Below are 10138 nucleotides of genomic sequence, written 5' to 3' on the forward strand. Positions count from 1 at the left end.
AGAGCCAGTCATTCAGATATCATGCTTGACATTGGCTAATAATTAATTAGTAGCACTTCTAATTCAGGAGGAGTTAGCTCCTGGAAAGACCTAGAGAAATGCCAAATATATCCCATGTTGTGGACATGCTACCATGCAGAAGCTGACTAGCATTTAGCATTGCGTTACCTTAGGAAAATCTGATGTAGACGTTAATCCTACTGAACAAGGTATCCACATCTTGGTGGATGTGACAATTCACATCGAGCTGAATATGTAGCAGATATTATCATCCCCCCTCAACTCCAGTCCTGATAACCTCAATGGGGCTATATTTACCTGGACTGTAGCTAGATATCTTTATTACAGAAATCAAAATGGTCAACCTCTCCTTTTATCATAAACAGCATGTTTTGATGAGGTTAATTTATGTTCAGCAACGGCATAATCTCCTCTTCCTGCCCTGGACAATCCCTGAAGCATTTGTAGGCTGTTGATAACTTTTATCCAAGAGAATCTGTGGTGTCTAACAGCTTTCTTGATCTCTTCAAACATTGGGTCATATATTGTGCACTTACTGAAACAGTAAAGTATATTTCCTTTTAATGTAATGAAATATTCCAAGATGCTTCACGGGAGCATTATAAAACTAAAATATGAGATTAAGATATTAGGCCGGATGAGAAAAAAAAATAGACAAAGAGAAGTGTACACAGGCAATTCTGATTTCAGACCCAGGCAATGAGACATTCAAGAGCACATTGGATAATTGTTTTATAGAAATGGTGTGCAGGGATATGGGAAAAAGACAAGAGATCAGCACTAGGTAATAGAACTAGAGCAGGCATGATGGGCCATTTGGATATCCTGTACCATTACCAATTATTCAACTGAATCACAGAATTGTTATGTGCCAAAGGCCAAAATTGACAGGGCATAAATATCAAATGGTTACGGATGGTGAGGTTAAGTATATGAGGAGCAAGGCAAGGATGAAATTTTAACATCAAGATTTTGCTTGACCAGGAGCCAAAATGTAAATCAGCGCACACAGGGGTGAAAGGGAAATGGACATTGCTCTGAGTTAACAGCTGGGCCACGGTGTCTGGAATGATAGCATTTACGGGGGGTAAAATGTAGGAAACCAGCCAAGTATGTTGGATTGAGCAAGTCTAGAGATAGTAAAAGCACAAATGAAGATTTCAGTGACACGGGCTGAGACAGACCAAAGCTAGGAGGTTGAATAAACCTCAAGTGTTGGCATAAGTACGGGGGTTGGAAAATGCATTGCAGGATCAAACGTGGCACCAATTTTGAACAGACTGGCTCAATTTACAATTGTCACCTCGGAGAAGGATGAAATTGGTAACTAGAGAAGAGAGTTTAGAGCACTGGCACAGGAACTAAATTACAAAGATAGACAAATATGCAGTAACACCATACTTACTTATACCTAGTACTGCACTTATTCTTTAGATTGCCTCTGCTCTTATCCCTCAAAGAATGGCCGTAGAAAAAAAGCCAGTTCCACTTGAAAATATATTATTTTCAATTTTGATCCAAGGAACATCTGAAGCATTAAGAAATGCACTATGCTTGGGTTGGAGACCTGTTGTGTGTTACACAGAATGTTTATTGCGGTGAACAGCCTAAATGTGTTTTAAAGTCAATCTAAAGGAGTACAAGGTAGAAAGGAACAGGAATGATAGGGCTGGTGTAAACAGCTACCTGCAGTATCTCTGGCAGTGCCAGCGTGTGTCCCCTGCAGTTGTGATTTGATCTACCAGACATGTATAAGAGGACTAGACCGGGTAAATGCAGGAAGGATATTGCTGATGACTGGGACCAGGATAGGCTATTTGGTACTGAGATGAGAACTTATTTCACCCACAGAGTGGTGAGCCTGTGGAATTCTCTGCCATGGAAAGCGATTGAGGACAAGGCATTGAATATTTGAGAGTATGACATACTTCTGACAGCGGGATCAAAGGGTATGGGGAGAAAGCAGGAACAGGGTTGGATATTGGCTACAATTATACTGAATGGTGGAGCAGGCTCGAAGATCTGAATGGTCTAACGCCTGCTTCTCTTTTCCATGTTTCTATGATAGTCTTTTTGTCAATTCATTGATAACACAGGTAGTTCTGAAACACTGGAAGCCTCTTTACTAATGCATTTATTTCAATTGAACGTATATCGTCTGTTGGCACAAAAGGCAGAAAATGTCATGGAGCAACACCAATTTTGTTTTTAAACATAATTTTGACTTTCTTCCAACATTTCACTTCATACTTGGTCCAATAAAAAAGGGAAAAAGAACAAAATGTTTATCTGTGCCAATTTATAGCAAGGTGATTATTCAGGCTGGAAGAGCAGTTTGTATATAAGTTAATCCAACTGCCTAACTATTTCCAGTCCACATTACGGAAGTGATGGTTCTAATGGAGTTCTTCAGTAACAGTGATGTTTGGTTTGCATGCAGGGTGACAAATCACCTGAGTGTGGAAGTAAAATCACACACACTGATTCAGTCTCAACTGCAGCCACCTACAAATGGCCAATTCTGCTCAGCAAAGAACCAGTGAGCATGTTATGAATGAACAAAATTAAACTTTCACGTTAAATATTAATTTTAATTATGGTTCCCATTTGTAATGACTTTTTTCAATGAACATAAGTGCAAGGTAAATTACAGAAAATTAAATTTCTTAGTTCTAGAAGCAAATACTGAGATGATTCAGTAGAAAGGGGGTGGATAATTTCTAAAAATGTGCCTCCTTTTTCAGATATCCAAGACACACTATGTAAATACTTTTCATCTTTTTTACTATAAAAGATTAGGAGTACTTCTGGATCCATTCCCACACTGCCGTTTCCATGCAAACATTAAGACAGCATCAAAGGTCATCCTCAGTCCAATAAATAGCTTCTGTACACATTGTACAATAGATACATATAAAGTGAACTTTCTCCTTTTACTCCACATTCCTTTTGCATTTCTTTCATCCATCTTGGTGTTGAGATGAATTAATAATGTCCCAAACAGTCGTCTTTCAAATAACCTCAAAACTTAGTAAATGAAAGTGCATTGACCACTTGAACAAAAACAGTGAAGAGGAGGTTATGTTTGTTCTGATGAACTTTACTGCTGTGTGTGTTTGTGTTGAGGGAATCCGTTTAAGGAGCGCCTGTTCTTCATGGCAGTTTTACCGTATCCTTGTAAAAAGATTAAGGACAGATTTGGATTCCTAAAATGGAAAAATTATTTTAGTACCAATGATATCAGGTGGCATTGCAAATCCATAAATCTCTCAAACAACCAATAGATTTATTAACTATTTAGTCATAACTAAGATATTTTGAGGAAATCAAACAGCAAAAAAGTTATTTTTATACAATAGTTCAATTACTAATTTGCTCTTCACAGTACCTTTATATAGGGCATTTACTGTGATAAATTTCTTGGGGTGCTTCACAGAAGCATGAAGATGATTAATATTAATGTCTTTTGTTCAGCATAACTAGTAAAAGCAGCTCCATTCTTGGTCAAAAAGGAATGTTTTAACTGAGGAAAATGAGGTGAAAGTTAAGGGAGGGAGGTCTAGTGTTCATGGTCTAGACAACTCAAAGCATGCCTGCCAACATTAGATACATAATTGGCTCTCTCAAATGGTGAAGGGGTGCTTTTCTGACTGGAGGCCTGTGACCAGTGATATTCCACAAGGATTGGTTCTGGGTCCTCTTTTTTGTCTATCATTTATATAAGTGATTTGGATGAGAATATAGAGGGCACGGTTAGTAACTACGCAGATGACACCAAAATTAGTGGCATAGTACACAGTGAAGAAGGTTTTAAGATTGTAAAGGGATCTTGATCAAATGGGTAAATGGGCTGAAAAATGGCAGGAAGAGTTCAATCTGGATAAATGTGAGGTATTGCATTTTGGTACAACAAACAAGGGTAGGGCTTATACAATTAATGGTAGGACCTTGGGCAGTGTTGTAGACCAAGGGGACCTAAGGATGCATGTACATAATTCTTTGAAGTTTGCATCATATATAGACAGGGTGGTTAAAAAGGCATTTAGCATGCTTGCCTTTATTGCTCAGTCCTTTGAGTATAGGAGTTTGGATGTTGTGTTGAGGTTGTACAGGACATTGGTGAGACCTCTCCTTGAATACTGTGTCCAGTTCTGTTTGCCCAATTATAGAAAGGATATTATCACGCTTGAAAGGGTTCAGAAGAGATTTACCAGGATGTTGCTGGGTATGGAAGGCTTGAGTTATAAAGAAAGGCTGGATAAGCTGGGAAATTTTCCACTGGAGTGGAGGAGGTTGAGAGGTGAACTCATAGAAGTTTATAAAATAATGAGAGGTATAGACATCATTAATGGTAGTTGTCTTTTCCCTAGGATGGGGGATTTAATACTAGGGGGCACATTTTTAACGTGAAACATGAGAGATTTAAAAAAGACATGAGGCAAATTTTTTTTTTTTTTTTTAAAAACAGAGTGTGGTTCGCATGCGGAATGAACTTCCTGAGGAAGTGGTGGATGTGGGTACACTTACAACGTTTGAGACATTTGGATAAGTACATGAATAGGAAAGGTTTGGAAGGATGTGTGACTAGTTTAGTTTGAGATTCGGCATGGACTAGCTGGACCGAAGGGTCTGTTTCTATGCTGTATGACTCTGCCTCTATAACAGGAGACCTAAAGGGTGCACAAAAGTTCAGAGTTGGAGGCATGTGGAATTATAGAAAGCCAAAGCTATAGCAAGGGGGTAAGCCATGAGATTGTATACGGTTCTAAAGGATGCAGAAGTCAAGGGATAATAACTGAGATTTAGAAGTTAGAGAAGGACAGTACAAGGGAGTTATCAACACCATTCGAGATAGTAGTGAAGAAGACGGGTTGGGTGGGCAGCAGTTTGTTGGAGCGTGGGGGCTAAAAGAGCAAGTTGAATATCATGGAGAAGCTATTATAAAGAACTAGGAGGAACACAGGAGTTTAGGGCAGGGCTGGGATGGCATGGTTTGCCAGAGCAGAGAGAGATGACTAGGCCAACTGAAATACCATTACGATTGAGGCCATACAAAAAAAAATGAACTTGTGTTTCTCATAGGCGATGGTGGAAAATACAAAAGGTAAAAGGTTTAAAATATAGTCACTAGTAGATGGAAGAAACTAGGCTCATCCTTAATTTCCAGGATCGTCCTGGAATTTAATGATCAATTTTCTCACTTGAGAAACTCTGACAGTACTTGGTGTCATCCAGCCAGATTCTGGGTGCAGTAGCTGTTTCAGGATGACTAGCCACAATTCACTTGAACAATGCCACAAACTTGGAGGTTTAACATCTCATGTGAAAGTCAAAGTCCTGTCGGCCTTTCTGGATGGGCATGAAAGATCCCAAAAAACTATTTGAAAAGCAGAGCAATTCTCCAGTTGTATCATAGAGCTGTACAACACGGAAACAGATCCATGCCAACCAGATACCCTAAAATTAATCCAGTCCCATTTGCCAGCTTTTGGCCCATATCCCTCCAGACCCTTCCTATTCACGTACTCATCCAAATGTCTTTTAAAGGGGGCAGCATTGTGGTTTAGTGGTTAGCACTGCACCAGGGACCTGGGTTTGATTCCAGCCTTTGGACTTTGTCCTTGTGTCTGGACCGTGGGAGGAAACCCATGCAAAGATGTGCAGGTTGGATGGATTGGCTATGCTAAATTATCCAATGTGTTCAGGGATGTGTAGGTTAGCCTTGGAAAGTGCAGGGTTACAGGGATGTGGTAGGGGTTATATCTGGATGGGATGCTCTGCACTGTGGACTCAATGGCCTGCTTCTACACTGTAGGGATTGTGATTCTATGAGATGTTGTTATTGTACCAGCTCTGGTACATTATTCGATATATGCACCACCCTCTGTATGAAAAAGTTGCCCCTTGGGTCCCTTTAAAATCTCTTGCCTCTCAGCTTAAACCGATGCCCTCTAGTTTTGGACTCCCGCACCCCAGGGAAAAGACCTTGGCTATTCTCCCTATCCATGCCCCTCATGATTTTATAACTTATCCCTTAGCCTTCAATGCTCCAGGGAAAATAGTCCCAGCCTATTCAGCCTGTCCCTGTTGATCAAACTCTCCAAACCTGGCAACAACTTTGAAAGGGTTCAGAAAAGATTTACAAAGTTTCACAACATCCTTCCTATAGCAAGGAGACCAGAATTGGATGCAGTTTTCCAAAAGTGGCCCAACCAATGTCCTGTACAGCTGCAACATGATCTCCCACCTCCTACACTCAACGTACTGACCAATGAAGGCAAGTATATCAAACACCGCCTTCATTATCCTGTCTAAATACGACTCCACTCTAAGGTCTCTTTGTTCAGCAACACTCCCCAGGACCTTACCATTAAAGGTGTAGCCAAAACATACTCCTCAAGTGTTCAAATGTAAATTATCCAGTCATTTATTACAAAGCTGGTTCTGAATCCTTGGCATCTGCACATTTGCTGCATATTTTCCTAATATGTGACTACACTTCAATATTTATTTCACTGATTCTAAAGCAATTTAGGATGTTCTGAAGACATGAAAGGCCCTATATAAATGCAAGTCTTTCTCCATAACTTCGCACTTGGATAGGATATCACAAGTATACCAGCTGGGTGTAAAAAGATTAGCAACTCCTCATACTCTACTTTGACAATGAGTTTTACTGGATTAAGAAGTTTTCTGGGTAAACGTAAAATTTCTTGGGCTTAATCTTGCTTTAGCCAAGTGACCGGTGATACTCTGCTGTCACCAGAAGCTTGAAATTCCTGTGCTGCCTTATTCTCTTGCAAAATGCTTGTATCTCTCAACCAGTTAAGGACACGCAGGACAAAAATTAAAATCATTTTTAATATAATGTCACACGGCCTAATAATCGCAAATGATTTCCAAACAAAGTATATTATTTTCATGGGGAATTGCACACACTAATGTTTAAGTTGACCATAAATGCTTGCTTACAAACAAACAACTCTGCCAGAAAGTGGACTTCCTACCTTAGTCGAACGGGTTTTACTGAAAACATTCCAAAACCGCAGAGTTTCATCACCTGCTCCTGTTACTATAGCCTCTCCATCAGGTGATATGGCCTAAAGAAAAAGAATCACAATTCATTAATACACAGGATCTACCTTTATGTGCGCCCATAACAGACAGATGTAGATGGCTTGAACTCATTCATTTACAGTATTGCCACTCCAGATAGTCATTAGTTTCCTCTATTGATGTCTATTTTAAAATATAATGAGCATGTAATACTCCACCATACCCCTGGCTGGAGACTAGTAAGTCGTCCTCAAAATTTCAGAGACACTGTATACTGGAACTCTCCATTTGCTGGGTGTTTATTAAAGTCAAAAATGTACTAGTAGTAATTAGTAACAGTAGTTTAAATGACTGCTACATTAAGACATTCTTCCTGACTGTGTCAAGGTGCAAGAATAAAATGGTGACTATCGTTACTGGCACCCCAAATATTCATTCTATCAAATTTCTCCAACTTTAAAAGTATCCTTATTCTCTGCTTGGCTCCAGGTGAAATTGCTTCATACTTTTTAAAATTTGTACTTTTTTTTTTAGAAAATGGCTTTGTCTTATCATTCCCTGAAGGTATGAATGGATACACTGAACTCCCAGGTTCCACATCAAGGGGTTATCCCCGATGTCCTCAAACAGATTATCTGGTCATTACCATGTTGCCGCTTGTGGAAGTTTAGCGTGCACATTGTAGGTTTACCTACAGTGCATGGACTGCAGTGGTTCAAGAAAGCAGCTCACCACTATCTTCCCAAGGGTAACCAGGGACCACGAGTGAATTGAGAAAAGACTAGTAGCTGTGTTTCCTACAAGACTAACTACACTTCAAAAATGCTTTGCAGACTATGAAGTTCAATGTGCTATCTCATGGTCATAAAAAGCACTGAAATGAGTCTCTGTTTTTGGATTATACAATTACTGATGCCAACACTAAATTAATAAAACAATTTATAAGTGCAATAAATGTACAATTTTGACATGGAATAAAAACTGACGTTTAAACGTCAAAAAAAAGTTTTATCACGATTAATCTTGTAATTACCTGCAAGCCCTATCAGGGAACAAAAACAGATCTAGCACTGAACCCTGGGGTACACTACTTACAATGCTTCTCCAATTTATGTATCATTCAGTTAACCTACATTTAGAAACAAAATTAATTTGGCTAGGTTGGTTCAAAGATAGAAGCTAACATTAGATTAGTGGCTAATTGGGAAAAGTGTATTTTTGTCATTCTAAGAGGAAAACAAACATCTGCTTACAGTTTGATGCAGGATAGGTAAATTAAAAAAAATAAACTATATGTCTAAAGTCACAGTCTCACTGTCTGCTTCAGTCCTATTGCTCCTTGGAGAGAGCCCCCTGCTGGTTGATGTGAAAAGTTCGCATTCAGGCATCTGCCCTGGATCTCAATTATCATGTAGCAAAACTTAGAATTTCCAAAACGATTTTTGGACAGAAACATACCTGAGCAAAAATACAAAGGCTTGTAAATGTTGAAGTAATCAGAAAAGTGCCACATGAAGTTGATTGATTTCTTCTATATTATAGCCTATCATATTTTTAATTTCACTTGCTTTAGAGTATTTGGAAAGGCTAGGAAAGTTATAAGACTTGACCATTCACTTCCCACTAGTGCATAAATAACACCTGGGTAAACTATAAGTAAATCATGCTAAAATCTCAGATCAGTCCCACGGTCTCGTAGGACTATGGTGACCTGCTTTACTATTCCAGATTTATTGAATTTAAATTCCTCCAACTACTGTGGTGGGCTTTGGATTAATGTCTCCTAGAGCATTTATCCAAAGGAGGACAAGTTTAGTAAGATTACTCCAATGCTATAATCCCCCGACATGTTGCAGAAAACTAAGTATACCAGTGCCAACTTTGCAACTAGCCACAAAAACAAAACTCTTACCAGGTAGAGCACTCTATATGAATGCCCTGTCAGTTTGGCAACCTGTGTTAAGGACGGGTATTTCCACACTAAAATCTGATTCTGCGAATAGCCGTGTGTACTAACCTGCAAAACAAAGCCAAATTTTAAAAAAAAATCCATCAACAAGTCTTAATGAAGTTTTTTTCAACTTCACTGCAAGTTGGGACTTGCTTTTTCAGACAAAATTGAATGAATTCAAGTCCAGCAAACTAACCCAAATCTGTGAATTTTTAAAAAAAATAATAATATATTGTTGACCCTCTGGTCACTGGCTCTGATAGGAATATCAGTTACAATACTGTATCTTAGAACAGCATCATTTCCTTGCCATTAATATCATCTCGCATCATGAACTTTCCTCGCTGATAACACTGCTGTAAAGTAGACATTTGAATTCCTGTAGATCCTCGTTAATGCCACACAAAGTGCATAAATAAACAGCTTACTTAAGCAAAAAGGATACAAGTTAGTTATTAAAGATTGGCAGGAATCAAATACTTGGAAACAAATGCAATAATCTCCACAAGTGTGAAGCAATAACATTTTTAAAAGAAAAGCACCAACCGTGCTTCAAGGAAGAGAAGACAGGAGGAGGCCATTCGGCCCTTTGAGCCTACTGCGCCATTCATCACAATGATGGCTGATCGTCCAACTCAATAGCCTAATCCTGCTTTCTCCCCATAACCTTTGATCCCATTTGTCCCAAGTGTTATATCTATCCATCTCTTGAATACATTCAATGTTTTGGCATCAACTACTTTCTGCGGTAATGAATTCCACAGGCTCACTACTCTTTGGGCGAAGAAATGTTTCTTCATCTCTGTTCTAAATGGGTCTACCCTGAATCCTCAGACTGTGATCCCTTGGAGTAGCAAAATAAATCACAAAAAGACTGATCAAAAATAAGATAACAAGGTGTAGAGCTGGATGAACACAGCAGGCCAAGCAGCATCAGAGGAGCAGGAAAGCTGACATTTTGGGTCTGGACCCTTCTTCAGAAATGGGGAGGGGAAGGGGATTCTGAAATAAATAGAGAGAGAGGGGGAGGCGGATGGAAGATGGATAAAGGAGCGGACAGGTCAAGGAGGTGGGGATGGAGCCAGTAAAGGTGAGTGTAGGTGGGGAGTT

General features: G+C 39.3%; 1 protein-coding gene across 1 annotated transcript in view; it reads right to left on the reverse strand.

Moving 5' to 3' along the window:
- Positions 1-560: 560 nt before the first annotated feature.
- The window catches only part of LOC109930947 (fizzy-related protein homolog), a gene marked incomplete at its 5' end in the record, with an annotated part of 32218 nt that continues 22640 nt past the window's right edge, over positions 561-10138 (reverse strand). The window contains 3 exons of the mRNA XM_020530324.2: positions 561-3227; positions 7029-7121; positions 8990-9094. Coding sequence (XP_020385913.2) covers positions 3186-3227; positions 7029-7121; positions 8990-9094 — 240 coding nt within the window. The remainder of the gene's footprint in view (positions 3228-7028; positions 7122-8989; positions 9095-10138) is intronic.

Source organism: Rhincodon typus, chromosome 10 (assembly GCF_021869965.1).
Source record: "Rhincodon typus isolate 14 chromosome 10, sRhiTyp1.1, whole genome shotgun sequence".
NCBI classification, from domain to species: Eukaryota; Metazoa; Chordata; class Chondrichthyes; order Orectolobiformes; family Rhincodontidae; genus Rhincodon; species Rhincodon typus.